Source organism: Antechinus flavipes, chromosome 3 (assembly GCF_016432865.1).
Source record: "Antechinus flavipes isolate AdamAnt ecotype Samford, QLD, Australia chromosome 3, AdamAnt_v2, whole genome shotgun sequence".
NCBI classification, from domain to species: domain Eukaryota; kingdom Metazoa; phylum Chordata; class Mammalia; order Dasyuromorphia; family Dasyuridae; genus Antechinus; species Antechinus flavipes.
In genome coordinates this window covers 354,710,343-354,730,614 of record NC_067400.1, presented here as the reverse complement: position 1 = coordinate 354,730,614, position 20,272 = coordinate 354,710,343, and the positions used below count along the sequence as shown (strand labels likewise).

The 20,272-nt window shown below is 31.4% G+C and overlaps 1 protein-coding gene across 1 annotated transcript in view; it reads left to right on the top strand.

Moving 5' to 3' along the window:
• The window catches only part of DPP10 (dipeptidyl peptidase like 10), a 1,082,222-nt gene that overhangs the window by 1,023,135 nt on the left and 38,815 nt on the right, over positions 1-20,272 (top strand). The window contains exons 13-16 of the mRNA XM_051985765.1: positions 3,474-3,581; positions 10,420-10,511; positions 10,894-10,941; positions 18,029-18,150. Coding sequence (XP_051841725.1) covers positions 3,474-3,581; positions 10,420-10,511; positions 10,894-10,941; positions 18,029-18,150 — 370 coding nt within the window. The remainder of the gene's footprint in view (positions 1-3,473; positions 3,582-10,419; positions 10,512-10,893; positions 10,942-18,028; positions 18,151-20,272) is intronic.

The window sequence follows — 20,272 nt, the reverse complement described above, 5'->3', positions numbered from 1 at the left end:
TTAATTAAAAAACTGTTAGAAACTAATCACAAGTTTAGCAAATTTCAGGATGCAAAATAAATCTACATAAATCATTAGCATTTGTATATATTACTTTAAAAATCCAGCAGCAAGAGATACAAAGAGAAATTCCATTCAAAATAACTGCTGATAGCTTACAATATTTGGGAATCTATCTGCCAAGGTAAAATCAGGAAGTATATGAACACAACTAGAAAACATTTTCCACACAAATAAAGTCAGGTCTAATCAGTTGGAATAATATCACATGCTCATGGTAGGCAGAGCAAATATAATAAAAATGACAATACTACCTATATTAATCTAATTGTTTAGTGCCATTCCAATCAATCTCTCAAGAAATTATTTTGCAGATCTAGGAAAAATAATAGCAGAGTTCATCTGAAAGGGCAAAAGGTCAATAATTTCAAGGTAATTAAGAAGGGGTGTGGGGAATGCTATTGAAGGTTTTCTAGCTGTGCCAGACCTAAAACTATATTAAATAAAGCAAGGGTCATCAAAACCAATAGGTACTGGCTAAGAAACAGAGCAGTTGATCAGTAGGATAGGTTAGATTCACAGGACAAAATAGTCAGTAACAATAGAAATCTAGTGTTTGATAAATCCAAAAACCTCAGGTTTTGGGATAAGACCTCAGTATTTGATAAAAACCTGATGGGAAAATTGAAAACTAATATGTCAGAAACTAAGCATTGACCCACACCTACCACCATATAAGGTTGAAATGGGTTCATGATTTAGACATAAAGAGTGATATTATCAACAAATTAGAAGAACATAGGATAGTTTACCTCTCAGATCTGTGGAAAAGAAAGGAATTTCTGATCAAAGAAGACCTGGGACTCATTACTGAATATCAAATAAATAATTTTGATTATATTAAGTTAAAAAGTTTTATACAAACAAAACTAATACAGTCAAGATTAGAAGGGAAACAATAAATTGGGAACACATTTATTACATTTAAGGGTTCTGATAAAGACCTCATTTCTAACATATATAGAGAATTGATTCAAATTTATATGAATTCAAGCCATTGTCCAAATTCATAAATGGTCAAAGATCTTCAATTTTCATATGAAGAAATCAAAATAATTTCTTTTCATATGAAAAGGTGCTCTAAATCACTATTGACCAGAGAAATTCAAATTAAGACAACTCTGAGATACCACTACACACCTCCCAGATTGGCTAAAATGACAGGAAAAGATAATGAGAAATGTTAGAGGGAATGTGGGAAAACTGGGACACTGATACCTCGTTGGTTGAATTGTGAATGAATCCAGATATTCTGGAGAACAATTTGGAGCTATGCTCACAGAGTTATCAAACTGTGCATATCCTTTGATTCAGCAGTATTTCCACTGGGCTTATATCTGAAAGAGATTTTAAAGGAGGCAAATAGACCCACATGTGTAAAAATGTTTGTGGCAGCCCTTTTTTGGTTAGAAACTGTCAATTGAATGGATGTCCATCATTTGGAGAATGGCTGAATAAATTGTGGTATATGAATTTTATGGAATATAGTTGTTTTATAAGAAACGGTCAGCTGTATGATTTTAGAGAGGCCTAGAAAGACTTGCATGAACTGAAGCTAAGTGAAATGAGCAGAACCAGATCATTATACATGAAACAATAAAATTATATGATGATCAGTTCTGATGGATGTGACTCTTTCTAACAATTAGATGATTGATGCCAGTTCCAATGACCTTGTGATGAAGAAAGCCATCTCCACCCAGAGAGAGGACTGTGGGAACTGAATGTGGATGACACCATAACATTTTCCCTCTTTTTGTTGTTTGCTTGCATTTTTTTTTCTTTCTTATTTTTTTTCTTTTTGATCTGATTTTTCTCATGCAGCAAGATTATTGTATAAATATGTATACTGTTATTGGATTTAACATATATTTTAACAAATTTAACATATTTTGGATTACTTGCCATCTAAGGGATATGGTGCAGGGAAGGAGGGGAAAATTTGGAACACAAGGTTTTCTAAGAGTCAGTATTGAACAATTGTCCATGCATATGTTTTGAAAATAATAAGCTTTAAAAATACTCAAAATTCAAGGAATTAGAGTATCTTATTCAGAAACCAAAATATCACTCTTTGTTCATAAGATGGTGGTATATTTAGAGAATCCTAAAGAATTCACTTAATAAAACCTACTAGAAACTATTAACAATTTTAGAAAAGTTGCAGAATATAAAATAAGACCACATAAATGATTGGTATTTTTATATTACCAACAAATCTCAGAGAAAGAGTTAGAAAGAGAAATTCAACTTAATATGACTGTACATGACATAAATATTTTGGAATGTACCTGCCAAGACAAATCCAAGAAGTATATGAACACAATTATAAAACACAGCTTACACAAATAAAATCAGAGTTAAACAATTTGGAAAATATTAATTGTTCATGTATAAACTAAGCTAATAATAAACATGACAATACTACCTAACTTAATCAACTTCTTCAGTGCCATATCAATCAAATACAGTGGCCAAATACAGTGCCAAAAATACTTTATCTAGACTAGAATAATAAAATTCATCTGCAAAAATAAAAAATCAAGAATTTCCAATAAATTAATACAAAATATTTAAAGGAAAGGGGCCAGTTATACCAGACCTAAAATTATATTATGAATGAGCAGTCTTCAAAATCATTTGATTAGGTTAAGGATTTATATATATATTTTTTATTTTCTTGTGTGTGTGTGTGTTTTTTTTTGATCTGATAACATGCTCAACATAACAAATTTGGACATATGTTTAAAAGAATTGCATATATTTAACCTTTATTAGGTTGCTTGCTATCTTGGGGAGGAGAAAGGTAAGGGAGGGAGAGAGAAAACTTTAGAACACAAAAGTTTTACCAAAATGAATTTTGGAAACTATCTCTACATGGATTTGAAAAAATAAAATAATATTAAAGAGAATTAGAGGAGAGAATATTTGCAGAACAATGTAAAAGTTGGAATATGGATACTGATGGTCATCATAAGCTTTTTTACAATGCTTTAAGATTGCAAAAAAAATTATTAACATATATCTGATGTATAGATTGGACTAATTAGTTTCTGAGAAACTTAGCAATTCTCAAAATTATAATTCTTTAAATATTTATGTATGATGTATATACATATATATAGCTAATATGAATCTATAATATTCTAATTTTATTTACCATTCTCTTCTAAGAATTCTCCCCCATGAATGTGCTCTATTATAAAGCCTTTGTTAGGCATAGATCTGTGTACATTTGAAACTAATAATACTTTTTTTTTAGATCCTAGAATTTGAATGTTTTACTAATTCAATTTTTCAATTATTTTCAAGAAATGGATTTTTGATATAATTATTGTATTGCACCATTGTGAGTGCATTCATTTATTTCTAACACAAATCTCAGATTTTTGCATGTACTTCTATAATTATAGAATGAGGAACCTGTGTTTTCCAAAGATGGCAGCAAGTTCTTTATGACAGTCCCTGTTAAGCAGGGAGGTCGAGGAGAATTTCATCACATTGCCATGTTCATTGTTCAGGTAAGACTTGTAATTTTCTCTATAGTTTGGTTAAATTTTCATTAATCTCTTGATTTACCATTTGTTGTATGAGTATCTGACCATCTAGGAGCTAATGAGTGGTCCATTATTGTTCAAAGGAACAAAATATATCATATATCCTTTGTGGTACAATTTGGAAATCAAGAACCTTCTAAAATTTACCTCACTTTTACCATTGGCCCTATATTCCCAAAAACATATTCTCCACTCCATCTGGGCTAGTATCCTCAAAATCCTCTGAATACACCATACTCATTACCATCTCTAAATCTTTGACAATGTTCTTTCTGTCAAAAAAAAATTTTCCTTCAAATCTCTCCTTATATAAATTCTACTTATCTCTGAAAAACAAATTCAAATCTATCTTCCTCAATGTGAATTTTTTTGAACTTCTTTTTATAGAATTTGCTTTGTACTTGAGAACACATCTTACAGCAATGCAGCTTAATTTCTGTTTTGTTCAAAGATACTCAGGTAAATGTTATGAAGTGGTGGTCATGAGGAGCTTCTGAGCAATAAATAATGATTTCAATGGAAAAGAAAATGATCATATTCTCATTCCATTCTTATATTCTCTACATGGCTAGAAGAAAAATATTTAAATATTATGAGATATTGAGCTACAAGATATTAGGAAGAGTTCCCTTGGATTGTTATATATTAATTGGCTATCTGCTACATGGAAAAGTTTTGTGGATTCTTCATATGTCTATTACTCAATAAAGGGAAATGAAAGAAACTACTGACCAATGCTTATCAGGAAATAGCACTCAGGATGATATAAGACTTGCCATAAACGAAATAAAATGTGTCTGTCTGCTATGCTTAGCATGCAGCATTAATTTCATTGTCAGTAATTTCTAAAGTAAATACAGAATTTAAAAGTGTATTAAGCACTGCACATTAAGCATTTGATGACTTCAGATACTTTCAATAAGAATATATTTCTAATGTGTCCCTAACTCTGAAGAATTCAATCCTCAGAAATCTGATCAATTGTCATTCATACAGCTCCATATGGAGGCCTTTAAAAATTGAACACTTCACGACTTTTTCTCCCTTACATTTTGGAAAAACATAGACTTAATCACATTAAGTGACTCAGACTTGTAACAGAATATAGTGGGCTAGCCAGCTCCCAAAATTCCATCAAATTAAAAAAATACATATTGGCAAATTAATTCATTTTATTTATTCATCAGTAGAACATTCTTTATTCAGACTAAATTTAACTGATTTGAAGCGATGATTTCATTTTGTGTAATTTCAACTATCATTATGCATTATCAATTGCATGAACAATACAGTATTAAAATTCTTCTTCCTCTATTCTATCACATCTTCAATCCAATAAGGAGAAAAATTATGAAAGTTTACTACTGTATCTCAATGTCTTACCTTGGAATATAGATTTCCTAAGATAAAAAATCTACACAAAAATAGTTTGCCTGCCATTTCTTAATAATTTAAGTAATGTACAATGTAAATATTATAATATATATATTTTTTTAATTTTAGGCAATAAACAGTTAAAAATAAATATATAATATGAGGAAGTTCTGAATAAGGTAGCAAAAAGTAATGCAAGTGGTCAAAGACTCACCAGTCAGACAATTTATTACTCGCTGATTATGCAAGTATTGGATTCCCTGGCCCTTTAGTACCACAAACAACTTTCTATCTTGTGACTGTTGCTGGATAGATGTACAGGAATCAAAAAGGAAGGGGACTTTGGGTGTAGTAATCAACCAACATGGTGATTCACTCTCTACTTATATTGTTCATAAGGGCATTGGGATTTAAAAAGTTTTTCTTTTGTTTTATTGTTTTTTATCTTGAATAATTGTATTAAATAAAGCTTGATAAAACTGGTTATCATCTGGAAAACCTTGCATCTTTTACTGAAATTGAGGTGAATAAACTAGTTATTGAATACATAAGGATTTCCCGCTACATACATAGGTTGACCAGTAAGCTATTAGACACGGAATCACTTCTGTCAATTAGATCCTTTAAAAAAGCATCATTTAATCTATGTTTATATAATACCTGATGAGCAATTTCATCTTTCCTCCTCATGTCAAAGCTGAGGATACTGAATCCCCAATAGGTTAGGTGATTTGCACAAGATCACAAAAGTACTAAGCATTAATGGTAGGATTTAAACACAAACCCTATGGTGATAGGGCCAATACTCTAATAGTAGCCATCCCATATCATTTCCCCTTAGTGATAAAAAATTAATCTGAGTTTGAAAAAATAATCTAACCTGGAGGTAAAGAATTGATAACTAACTTTCTTGAGTAACATCAAAATGAAAGCAATTGTTTACATCTAAACACCTAATAAAAGATATAGAAAATGTGACTTATGTCCTGAAACAAATTTTGAAATTATGTGGAAAAATGTTTTATAATGCTTACATGTAATATGTATTGTCCTAAAAATGATTTCCATTGAAACATGATCATATATTTATGTAATTTAAAGCTGGAAAGAAATTCATTCAGTTACATGACACATTTCATAAGTGAAGAACCAAGGCTTAGTAGATTAAAAGCATTTTGAAAAGTATTCAACAAGTAGAGGCGGGTTTTTAATCTAGGTCCTCAAAATTTTTCCATTGTTCTCTATATTTTAATATTTCCCATTATAAACTTTAACAGAAATTTCATATTTTCAAGATACACTTAAATATTATAATCTTAAAGGTTTTCTGTTTTTTAGTGTTTGCAAAATCACTTTGTATTGCAAAATGTAAGGGAGAAAAAGTTGTGAAGTGTTCAATTTTTAAAGGCCTCCATGTGGAGCTGTATGAATGACAATTGATCAGATTTCTGAGAATTGAATTCTCCAGAGTTAGAGACACACACTAGCAATATATTACAATATCTTGTTGTAATATAGTATAAAATACTGAATGTATCCTAAAACATAACAATATTTTAAAATTTTTCTTAGAAAAGAAAAGAAAGAGTAATCATCTCCCAATAAGTTTTGTTGGGCCAAATAAATTTTTAGGATAAAGGTATCAAAGCTCATTGAAATCAGACTTACTTTATATATGCCATAAATTACAAAACTTCAATAAATTATTTGTTGAATGGATTTTATTGCCAGTGAATTAAATCCAGAAATTTTATGCAGGATCAAGAATTTTTATTTTGGAGGCAGAGAAGCTGTATTCAAATTTCAGCTCTGATGTCTATTTAACTTTAGACAACCCACTTAAACTGCCTAGATGCCACTTTCCTCTAATATAAAATAAGCAAGTTATACTAACTGACCTTGGAAATCACTTCCAGTTCTTATTATCTGATCTCATGCCTATGAATTGATAAAGAAAAGCAAGATGGTAGGAGTATTGTGGGTCATAGAAGCACTAAAAATGACTATAATTATACTTCATTTTTCCTTGAAAATGTTCTGTTTGTTGACTCTTGTAGTGCTAGATTTGAAGGGGAAAAGGCTGTTACAAAGACTTGAAATTAAAGCTAATAATTTTAGGAGTAATTTCACAATAAACCCAAAGAGCATGATGTCATTTTCTTCCTCTCCACAAATAGGGTATACTTCCATTGTGAATATGGATATTATGGACCCAAATAAAACCAGTTTTGTTCCCTAAGGCCTAGAGTCATTATCTACAACTTATAATCTTGGATTCTACCATAAGCAAACCAAAACTCAAGTTGTAGAAAAGTTGACATATATTGGTTCATTCATTTAGAAGGACTTACTCACATATAATTTGTAAAACTATGCTCATGTAGCATGGGTTGTGATTATGCATGCCTAGATTTCATTCTCTTTTCAGTTAGGAGTACGCAATAGTTCTAAGGTGTATGACAAATATAGAGAAGAATTTGATTTCTTTGTTTGAAGGGACTATTTTCCTTTTATCTGTATAATCATGATGTCTAGCCCAATTCTTGGAATATAGTAGGCATTTGGGAAATTTTTGTTGAATTAATTTGAGTTGAATAATAAGAAAAAATATTGATATGGCTAATAGAGATCAGAGAAAAAATATTTCACTATGTTATTTAATTGTCATTATATATATGAAGTAAAATAGACCATTTTGATTTGCCCAGATTATTCAAATGTTGCTGTATCTTCAAATGGTCACATCTTTGGGAACTGATTTTTTATGTGAGGGTTTTGATTGAGCATATGGGATTGTTATTTATTGAGTTTTTATCCCTCAAATTTATCACATTTATTGGACATTTTGCTGTTTGGGGTACCTGTTCAGATACATGTATATTTCTGCATTAGATTATAGTTTTTCTCAAGAGAAGGACTTTGTTCTCTCTAAACTTAGTATCTCAAATTTAGTATCTCACCAATGTCTTACCACAGTGCTCTAAATATAATAAGCATGTGATATGTGTTTGTTTAATTAAACTAATAATTGTCTCATTTTTCTCTTCATTTTCTATGAAAAATTCAATTAAATAGAACTTGTGTGACTCAGGTGTTCCCTTCTGCTAATCTGAATTTGTGAGCTTTCTAATGATGAGGCATTTTCCTTTTCTCTTGTAACCAAGACCTTCACATTGTATTCTAGTGCCAGTATTTGAGGCTCTCTTTAGTTTACTGTAATCTAAGACCTTGCCTTTGTATGCTACTCATTACTTACTTTCTCTGTGATCTGGACTTTGTAGACTTTTAGCAATAGTGTTACCCTGTCCTTGAAAGACAATCACTGTGACTGGATCATTTTGTTTTTTTATTGCCAGACCTACCTGATGTTGAGATGTGGGATTACCCTACTTCTGTATCAACATTATCTGTGTCTTCTTTTACCATTCCCCTGGGGGGGAAATCCATTTTACCAAGGCCTCCCAATTTCATATTTGCAAAATCTTTCAAATATGCTAATTGATCTCTTCTGACACTGCCATCATTCTGGTAAAGGTCCTAATCACCTCACACATGGATTATCACAAAAGCTGCAAGTTTCTTTCCACTCCACTCCAGTACCATTCATTCACTGAAGTGATTTTCCTAAAGCATAGGTCTCACAATCCAACCCCTCTCCCCCCAATAAATGCTACTGACTCTTTATTGTCTCCAGGTTCAGATACAAATTTTCTTCTTGGTACTGAGAGCCCTTCATAATCTGACCCCTCTTGTATTCTTTTTAAACCTACTTTACTCCCATATTCTCTGATCTAGTGACATTGATCTTCTCGTTCCCCAAAGATGTCACTCCATCTTTTAGCTCTCATCTCCTGGGATTTTCTCCAACCATTTGATGTACCTGAAATGTTTACCTTCCTCACCTCTACCTATTGTTTTCTCTCACTGCCTTTTAAATCTCAATAAAATTCATTCTTCAATTGGAAGCCTTTTTCAATTCCTATTAATTCTATTCCTTCCCTTCATTTAATTATTTCTCACTTTGTTTCTACCATTTGATTGTAAGCTCCTTGAGGGAAGAGACTGTCTTTTGCCTCTTCTTGTAGTTTTGGTACTTATATTGCCTAGTGCAGAGTAGATATTTAATAAATGTTTACTGACTATTTTATGTTCCATAGCTCTGCCAAAGTGTTCTTGGAGCTCTTCATTTGAACTTCATACCTATGTCTTCCTACTTCTCTGCCTTTAACATCTTCCTATTTGGTGTTGAGTTATATTTTTCAACTGCTTACCTGAAAAGTTCAGAATTCCTCATATTAGCCATTCATCATTAACAATGTTCAGGATTTTTTTTTTCCAAACCATTCTGGTATAACCTATCCCAATACTCACTAAGAATTGTGCTGTGAGACATTTCCTTTTAAAATTCATTTGGATCTAGGCGCCAAAAGTATTGTAACTTTTTTTTGTATTTGTTATATTTCTTGACAAAAGCATATGTACATATGTAGGTAAATAGGTAAATTTAGAATAACACTTTAATATAAATCTGATGCTGCCTTAAAAAAAAAAAAGATTTTTTTTTCAAGTAAGTAGGATAGGACATAGTAAATCTTTCTTGTATTGCAATAATAGGAGAAATTTCAAGGTATGAGTAATCTAAAACTTTATAAATACATCCATATATATGTATACATATACATACATACATGATTTAAGAGTCAAAGATACACAGTTTGGATTTCTTTGTTGTAATTGCTGACCCATTCCACATTCTAGTCATAAATTTTGGTTAAACTGATCAGTTTCAATCCATCTAGAACAGAATGACCTACATCTAATTTCCTGTCAAACATACTTGCATTTAAATATACTGTAACTTACTATTTTGCATGTACCCTGTGAATTTTAAGTGGAAACTTTCTCAAATCAATTATACGTCTAAAGGGAAGACAAGAAAATAATATTTTCGACATGTTTTTGTATATATGTGTATGATTATATGGATGCAGTTTTGAACTTAGATTTGATTAACCAAATGCTACATAGAAATGATTTTATACATAAAAAGAAAACTGTACATAAGAGGTCTGTAGTTTCACATTCAATTCTCTTTTTCTACCTTATTACATAAGATCGCATTTATTTTATAGTATTAATTCAGAATTTTTTCAAATAAAAAATTAAATGATAAACAAACATTGACTTTTCCTAGCTTTAGTTTCCTTGTGGGAAAGATAAAGACATTATACAGAATGGCATCTAAATTTCTTCTAGCTCTAATATTATATGAATCTGTGATTAAATAACTAAAAATGGCATATGCAGGCAGTTCTTTATAATAGCACCATATTCCAAATATAAGCTGTTCTAAATTTGAAATATACATCTCATCCAAGTTAAAGCTGTTTAAATAAAATGAAAATCAATATTTTCCATTTCTTTGCAGCCTAAAAGTGAGCAAATCAGTGTGCGGCATCTGACATCAGGAAACTGGGAAGTCATAAAAATCTTGGCATATGATGAAAGTACTCAAAAGATGTGAGCATTGTTTTTGTTCTTTAACAAGTTAGAAATCAGGTTTGTCAAAAATGGAGTATGTTCACTTGAAATCATCATTGTATTTATTGTACTTCAATAAATATTGTGAGGTTATTTTTTTCTCTTTAATCTCCCAAAATGAAAATGAGAAGTTTGGAAAAGGCATTGATAACTGTACTTTATTGTTTTAAGTATGTAATTATTATAATTATTATTATGAAATTAGTAGTATTAAGACTAGAATTATTATAATCAAATTACTTTGTTTTATTGGAAATTACAAAATTCTATTTTCATATGTTAGAAATCAAGTGAGAATTCAGTGATGATGTTGACAAAACTAGATGCTTCTCTAACAGTATTTCTTCACATTTTTGGACAGTTATTTCTTGAGTACAGAGACTTCTCCAAGAGGAAGGCAACTGCATAGGTAAGTAATGCATAATGAAAATTTTTTCATTAGTAAACACTGTAAGATCTCTAGCATTGTAAATATGTGGTCACCTAAGAAAAATGAATAAACATAATCCATAACTTACCTTATAAAACTGAGATGGTTTGAGTAATTTTTGGCAATAAGATTACATCCCCCTCACAACTGAAATCTCTCTACAGTGTTTTATCTCCCTAATAAGAATGTGGAATCAGAGAAAGAGCCAAAATGACAGAGTAAATGCATGATCTCATCTGAACTTTCCTCAAAACCTCTTCAAATACTTCTAAATACCGACTCCAAATAAATTCTAGAGTTACAGAACCACACCATCCCCCCAAAAAAGATGTAGTAAAATATTTTTCTCCCCTAAAACATTTTAGAAGGTTGGCAGGAAAGATCTGTTCCCCCGGGATGAGAGTAGAACCCAGTTCATTGCATGCCACATTAGCATAGAACAATCCCAAGAAAACCAGGAATAGTCTTTGGGAGCCACTAAATCAGGTTCAGCTTATTCAGGAGTTCCCAGCCCACAGAGGTAAAAGTTGCACAACTCATCACAAGAAGATTAAAGGAGTCTCTTAGCTCTGAGGCAGGTTTCTCTGTTCCTTTGTCCATAAGTAGATCCTATTCATATTCTAGATAGTAGTCACAGAATAAGCAGGATCACAGGCCAAAGAGGCTTGAGGCTACAATAGAGAGGGACCTTCCTCATGGTTCCAGGGCATAAAAGAGTGCATGTAGTCATTCACAGACAAGAGCAGAGGCCAACAGAGTAGCAACACCTATAATTAGAGACGTATGATCTAAGGATAAGAGTTGAAAACTTTCAGTGTCCCAAAACTATTTCTAAAAACAGTTGTACAAAACCCCTGAAGCTTACGACAATTCATTCTCCACTTTGGAAACAGAACTTTACTTTTACAAAGAGTTAGATGTCAAGTCTTAGGCTAGAAAAGTGAGCAAACAATTGAAAATCAACAAATAAAATAAAGTTATTGTAGTATGAAGCAAGACCAAACACAAACTCAGAAGAAGATAGCAAAGTCAAAGTTCCTATATACAAAACTTCCAAGAAAAAATATAGATTGGTCTCAGACCACAGAAAAGATCAAAAAAGATTTTGAAAATAAAGTAATAGAGGTAGAGAAAAAATTTGGAAGACAAATAGTGATGTAAGAAAATCTTAGAAAATGAGTCAACAACTTTGAAATACAAAAATTACTGAAGAAAATAACATCTTAAAAACATTATAGATATGATAAAGTACAAAAAAAGTCAATTATGAGGAAAATGCTTTGAAAAGCAGAATTGTCCAAATGGAAAAGGAGGCACAGAAATTCACTGAAGAAAAAAACAAAACAAAAACAAAAATCAAAATTCTTACAAATTAAAATTGACCAAATGGAAAGGAGACACAAAAGCTCACTGAAGAAAATAATTCTTTAAAAACATTCCTTAAAAATAATTCCTTAAGATTTGTGCAAATGGAATCTAACGAGAAATTAAAAAAAAAAAAAACAATAAAACAAAACAAAAAGAATGAAAAAAGAGATTCTGAAATATTTCATTGGAAGAAAAACTGGCCTAGAAAAAAGGTCCACAAGAGATAATTGAAAAAATTATCGGACTACCTGACAGCCATGATAAAAACAAAGCCTAGACATAATTAAAGAGGAGCAGCTAGGTAGCATGGTGGATAGAGTATTGTCCCCAGAGTCAGAAAAAAATGAATTCAAATCTGATCCCAGACATGATTGTTAGTTAACTGTGTGAGTCTGACTTTTTGCAAGTCACTTCACCCCAAATGTTTTATGAATCTGTGTGTGTGTGTGTGTGTGTGTGTGTATGTGTGTGTGTGTATGTGTGTGTGTCTAAAAAGAAAGTGGAGTCTTAAAGAACAGTAATTATTTCACCTATTTGTTTTATAGTAATTTTTAAATAATAAGTGTTTAATAAATGCTGGATTCATTTATTCTTTTATTTGAAGTTCCCTGACACATTCTCAGTGTCAAACAATGTTTGTAACTGGCTCACCTTTTTCTACTTCTTGGGCTTCTTCAGTCATCAATGATTTTTTTATCTTTTTTTTCTACCCTTCTTTCCCTTATACCATGTCCACTTGGAGACTTATTTCTTCATTAAATACCCATCCCCTGTTTTCACTTTCCTATTTTTCTACTCTTTTAAATTATCCCTTCTGCCAGGCTTCTAATTGATTATATTAATATATTTTCCAGGTTTCATTTTGCTTATTATTGTTATTTCTCAGTCATTTCTCAGTGATATATGATTCTTCAAGTTCCCCTATTTGAGGTTTTATTAACAGAGATATTGAAGTGCTTTAGTATTTCCTTTTCCAGATCATTTTACAGATAAGTAACATGAAGCAAATAGGATTGAGTGACTTGCCTAGGATTGCTTACACAACTAGTAAATATCTGAGGGAGATTTGAACTCAGAAAAATGAATCTTCACCCTAGCCTCAGCACTCTTCCACTCAATCACCTAGATGTCTGCTCTTTTACATCCCATTCCCCATTTCTATCTCCATTCACTGATACAAATACCAATGGATCAAGCAAGAACAACTTTTCCTCTCTCCTCCAGTTACCCATTAAAGTCAAATATATAGAATTGAGTAAGCACTGTTTTAGCAAGACATAAGGACCTTGAAAGTCAAGCACTCCACCACCTTTCATTTTTTCATATAAAACTGAGGACACATAAGTTGTGTTATATCTAAAATTTGAACAGATTTCCAAATTCAGCAATCTTTCCATTATACCAATCTCATGCGCTGCTTCTTATGATAAATTTTGTTATACAGAAGCTCATACTTGAACTATATTTTTTAAGTTTTTATTTTTATTTTTTCAATACATACAAAGATACTTTTCAACATTCACCTCCACAAAACCTTGTGTACCAAAATTTTTCCCTCTCTCTCTCCTCCATGTTCCTTCCCTATGAGAGAAAGCAATACAATATAGATTAAACATGTGCAATTCTTCTAAACATATTTTCTCATCATTCTGTAAAAGAAAAATCAGATCACATTGGGGGAAAAAAAAAAAAAAAAACATGAGAAAGGAAAAAAAAAAAACAAGCAACAAATACAACAAAGATGAAAATACTTTTAAAACTATATATTTTTAGAAAGTTACCTCCTTATCGATGACAACCATGTAGATAATTTAATATTCTGAAATAAAATCATAATACCTTGGTTACCAAATAAACCCATAGTTTTAAAGGAACTATTCACAATGTGATCACAGATATTCTGAATGACCATTCAGCCTTTCATGAATTTATAGATACTTTATCACTGGTGTGGGAGTAGGGCACATCCTAAATGCAGAGCTGAATTAATTAAAAGACCAGATAGTTACATAATATACATGGAAGTTTTCTTCCTTATTCTGGGAACTTTGCCCTGGAAATAGAAAAAGAATGATTATTTTTAATGAATACAAAAAGTAATGCATAATTCTTTACCGATTATTTTTATTATGTGTAGACTTTTACTAATTTATTTTTCACAAATAAAATTTTAAAATGTCAAAACTGCCATGACACATATTTAATGGAAATCATCGCTTGTTAAAAAAGCTTTGTCATTATTGATTCTGGGAGAAATATTTGGCTCTAATTTGAGGGCAAAATAACATCTTTAAAGGAAAATAAGCTTCCTCCTTTATTTCTGCCAAAAAAAATCACTTCCCTTTAAAGAAAAATTCTTCTTTTTTCACCAAATCAAGACATGATTTGTCTTCTTTCTTTTCTCTTTTGTCCTCCCAGAATAAAAGATGCTAACTCAGTACTAATAATTTCTTGAATAGGAGTTTGCTAGAAATATTGTGTCTGATTTCTTTTTGGAAGTATTAATTTAAAAGTCTATTTTTTTTCTATTTAGAAATCTAAAGTTTGATTTTCCAAACATGTATCATAAAAAATGTCCATGAGCAATATTTTAGATATATCAAAGTACATGATCATTTCATTTTTTTAATTTGATAAAATCCTTAAGATGAAGAAAATGGGAATTTTACATTATTTTGGACACAGTCAGTCAAGTAGAATGGTCAGTCTCAATTCAGATTTTCCTTATTCATGTAAAAAATATTTGAATCCTAATAATTTCTTAGACAAGTGTATATGATCTTTCCTAGCAAGAGAGGTAGCACATCATAGGTTTAGGAATCCTCCTCAAGTATAGCACACTATGCAATTCAAAAAAGAATGTAGTATCTGACCCGTCCAGCAGGTCACCTACATGTGGGTCTCGAGGTGGACAATGCCTGTAAGGCTAATGCCTGTAAAGGAATGGGGTTAGAAATGAGGAGGGAGACGAGTTGAGGTGGAGCAAGGTCTCATTTATTTAACGAAAAGGATCTTAGTTATATATGATTTGACTGCATGCATTTTCTGGGTGGGGGGTTGCAATGTAAAGAGAAGAATGTCAGACCACAGGTGTGGCTGACATCCTGGGGCATACTCGTTATCTAGTTCCTGGGCAGAGATGGACAATTTCCTGGGACACACATTATCTTGTCTCAGGAATTTAGGACGTATTGTTTGTTCACAATAAGGTTTTAGCTAACCGTATCAGAGTTTACGCACAGGTAGTCACGTTCTTCTTGGCTCTTTGTTTCCTGTCTCGAAAGTCCATAGCTGCAAAAGTCCACATTCTTATCACTTGTTGTTTTCTTCTTGAGAGGGTGGGGTGCCCGTAAGCACTAAGGTATAGGAGAGTCTTTTATACATGGTTTCTAGCAAGTATCAATAAATTTTCCCTGAAATAGCTCATCAAGTTCCATCTGGCTTGACTATAAGATAATGTTAGTGTCTGACCCACAAAACTCAATCAATGTCCTGCTCTAGCCATAAAAATCATCATTTGCTGATTTTATATATCACATTAGACACTCCTGGAGGATATAGACTGCCAGATTATGCAACCTTTGCCTCCTAAATTTTCCATTTCAAATGTAGACTAATTTTTTACATGAGTAATTATAATAACTGTAATTCTGAGAGAGTAAAGTATGAAACAATGGAAGAAGAATCAGGATGTATAAAGGACAAAATGGATATCAAAATCAGCTCTTGATTTTTCATGGATGAAATGTTATTTGGGATTTACCCTCATTTTTACAAATGTATTATGGTAGACTAGGAATTGGGAAATCTCTGCTCTAATCCTTTATCAAGCATTTATTACCTATGTGATTATAAACTGTTTACTCTATATCTTAGTGCCTCAGTAAGATGGATGTGATCAGAGTGATGATGAAGATAACTGACATTTAGACAATATTACAAAATATTTAAGTGCTACCTAATTTGAACCTTGTAATTTCCCTGTGATTTAGGTAATACACATATGAAAGTCTTTTCTCTTACAGGATAGTAGCAAGGAAAGAATTTTGTAATCTTGAAATGAATTGTTTCATCATTGTCTTCATCACTAACTAACATTTTGGTTGCTATTTTTAAATCTAGAAATTACCACAGATTTATCAGAAATATAAACATATTTGGAGGAAATTGCCAATACATGCTTCTTCAATGAGTAATTCTTAAGCTGAATAAGAATTGGATCCTTTACTACTTTATATTTATTTTTCACAACATTATTTTCTTATATCAATAACAAAGAACTTTTTTACTACTTTATATTTATTTTTCACAACATTATTTTCTTATATCAATAACAAAGAATTTTACTTGTATTTAAGACATGGGCAACTTTTTCATATACAAGAAGACCTTAACCACATCACTTTAACTGTCTGACTCTCAGGTTTTCTAGCTGTCAGACAGGGGATTAATATATACCATAAGAATGCTGTGAAGATGAAATAGGAAAAGAAAAAAAAATTAACCAAAGCATGAAGAACTTTATAACTATGGGCATTAGTATTAGGGAAATCATCTGGAAACTAGCTTGATGGAACTAGAGCTAGCATGGAGGATGTAGCATTTCTATACTTCATTCCTAAGAGTTCCCCAAGTCTTTCCTCAGTTATGGAGAGGGGTGTGTGACTTTCTCATGGGACTTTCTAGATGTAAACTTTCAGATTTTTTGATCTGAATCCCTTTGTCATTGATCCCTTTGTCAACCTTCTGATGCCTATAAATCTCTTCTGAGAATGTTTTTTAAAGGCATAAAATATAGAATTAAAAGAGAAACCAATTGTATTAAAATTCCATTTTTGTCATTTAAACAAGCTTGTTATATTTTAAGTATTGACTGGCCTCAAATATAATAATTTCAAAGTAGTGATTAGTGTAACTAATTTTGAGATATTGCTAACAATTATTAGTTGATATGAAAATAACTATGATTTTTACTACTGGCAAAAATATCACCCCTAATAATAATAGATTATTATGTACATGCATGCTTGAGGGAAATGTTAGACTTTAGCAAAGCTTCTTAAAATGTAGGCCATGTAAGTGAATGTGGAGGTTGTGGAATTATGATTTATTATCAGCAAATATTTCATTTGCACATATATTTTATATACCTATATACATGTAAAAATTTCTCAGGTGAAAAGAAGAAACCCTGCTTTACGGGACGTGCTTCTTTCTCTTTATCATGAGTTTGTACAATGTACATGCTTCTCTTTTCCTTCACTATTCCATATTTACCATCCTTTGCACTTCCATTCCATCCCTTTTAACTGAATTTATTTGGGTTTAAATAACATTCTTGATATCATGTCTCAATGACCATATTTTTAGGGGAAAGATAAGTACCTACCTTTGAAAATATTATCCTCAGTGACAAAATGCACAATATGGATATTAGGCAATGAAACTTTTTTTGCTTATATTTTGTGAAATCTGTCTAATGTCTTTTAGTTGCCTTTTAATATACATAAAGCTTTTGGTTAACTGTGCATATAGAGAAGGCAAGTGTTATACTGCCTTTGATAATGGAAACTGATCTTGACATTTTAAAAACTCTAAGCCACATTAAAATATCCATTAATGTTGATGAAGATCGCCACATGCTTCCTTGCACAGAATATTAACATTTCTAACCTTTCTATTCTTACCCTCCCCCCAGTGCATCCACTGATGGATTATTGAATCGTCAATGTCTTTCATGCAATTTTATGAAAGATCAGTGCACATATTTCAGTGCAAAGTTTAGTCCTACCAATCAACATTTTTTATTGCATTGTAAAGGTAAGAGAAAACTGGATTCTGATTAAAGTTGTTTCATGCATTTTATGTTATTAATATCTATTGATATTAGTCACTGATTGCTAAATGTGTATGAATAAATTCTTAACCATACATAGGAAAATTGAAGTAATACTTTGTAAAATATGGATGATCTTTGATTCTGATTACATTTTTCACTTTATTTAAAGATAGAAGATATGTTAGCAGTAAAATATAGAGTTTTTGAATAGGTGTATATTTGGAAGATGACATAAATTTGTTTTATATTAGTTTTGCAGGTGTCATATTAATAGAATCATTTGCAAGTTTTTCTAAGAAGGTAGCAAGACCAATAAAAAATTTCATGGGATGGGTAATCAAAAGATTGGCATCTATAGGAAATTTGTATCTGACTTCTACAATTTACTTATGTTTTTAGTCATTAAATTCATACAAAATCCTCCGTATGTATGTGGAGAGAAGCTAACCTTTGGTATTTTGGAAGTTATATAGCTAAAAAGTTTTATCCTCTCATTTCCATGTTTTTTAGCTATGATAAATATTTAGTAAATTGTCCCTGTATGGTCTCTGTATAAAGAGCAAAAAGGGAAAGCAGAGGGTATATCCCATAAAGAGATGATGACATAATTTTTCCCCTTCCCCATAATTTGCCATAAAGTAGAAGACCTATTTTGAACTATTACCTATAAAAGCTGGCATAATATTAAGAATGACAAACCTTGAAAAATTTTTTATTGATGTCTTTTGTCCATACATTTAATTTTTAGTTTTTGCCCCCATGACTCTACCTTCACTTTTTTTTTTTTTTTTTTTTTTTGCTGAAGCAATTGGGATTGTGAATTGCTTAGGGTCACACTGCTAGGAAGTGTTGTGTCCCTTAACTTTCTAGGGAATTTTTAAGTAATAGAAAAAATTAGCAATTCTGATCAATATGCTAATATCTATACAAGAATCTATATATCTAGATCCCAGTACTCTCCACATACATATCTCTGAAAAGAAATTGGGGGAAGTATTATTTTTTATATTTTTGTGATATTTAATTTAGGTTACTTTGTCATCATATTTCAAATCATATTATTTTTAGTCATATTGCAAATTATTTCCAAGCTCTGCTTATTGGGGTCAAATATATTAATAGGAATAAAAATTCATATATTTGAGGGAGAAAGAAAAAACATTCCTGGAAAACTATACCTAATACTTCAAACAGAAAACAAAACCATTCAAACAAAACAAACAGATCAGTGAGAAGGAAGCAAGAAAGCATATCCTCACTTTCCACTGGGCTTGGGGAAAATAAAACAGAAACAAATAAAAATTTGTTTTTTTATGGCATTGTTAAGGGATGCTGAGAAAAATAAACCCAAGATGGAAGCAACCTGCTAACGAAGGTCAAACCACATTAAAAGAAGTGGATTGAAACTCCCCTAGTACATCCACAGAAAGGCAGACTTCTCATGTGATGGGATAATTGACAATTCTTTCTACTTAGCTCACCTAGTAGTAGATGAATATTCTGTACACATAAATATATATATATATATATATATGTTAGCATATACACATTTCTATATGTACATGTGTATATTTGTGAGTATGGCAAACTGACAAAATGTAAATAACAATAGAGAAACAATTGATAATTGTCCTTTGCTCAGCAGGGCCTACTTTGTTGAAAGACCCAATCTTTCCAACTCTCAGCAGTCAAAGTAAAAAAAGAAAAAAAAAAAAAAAAAAAGAAAAGAAACAAAGAAAAGACACTGGTTTGTACTTTGCCAGAAGAATGCATTTTTATTTTGCCTGCAGGGAAGTTGAGAAGACACTCCACTTTCTACTTATCCATGCTCTGGAAAAGAAGAGAAGCAGGAAAGGGAATTCTTTCTTCTTGCACATATTGTGGAGAGTACCCAAACAGCTAGACAAAACAGAAAGAAGATTGACATAAAGAATCAAGAAGACCTGATTATCACAGCCTGCCTTAGTAGTGCTATTCAAGTTGCTTCCCATGATTCCATTCACATTGTTCCATGCTTGGATCAAGTCTGATTTTAAGCTTCTACTTTGAAGATTAGACCCTCCTATCTCATTACTTGCCCTTTCTCTATCATCTCAAGGGTGA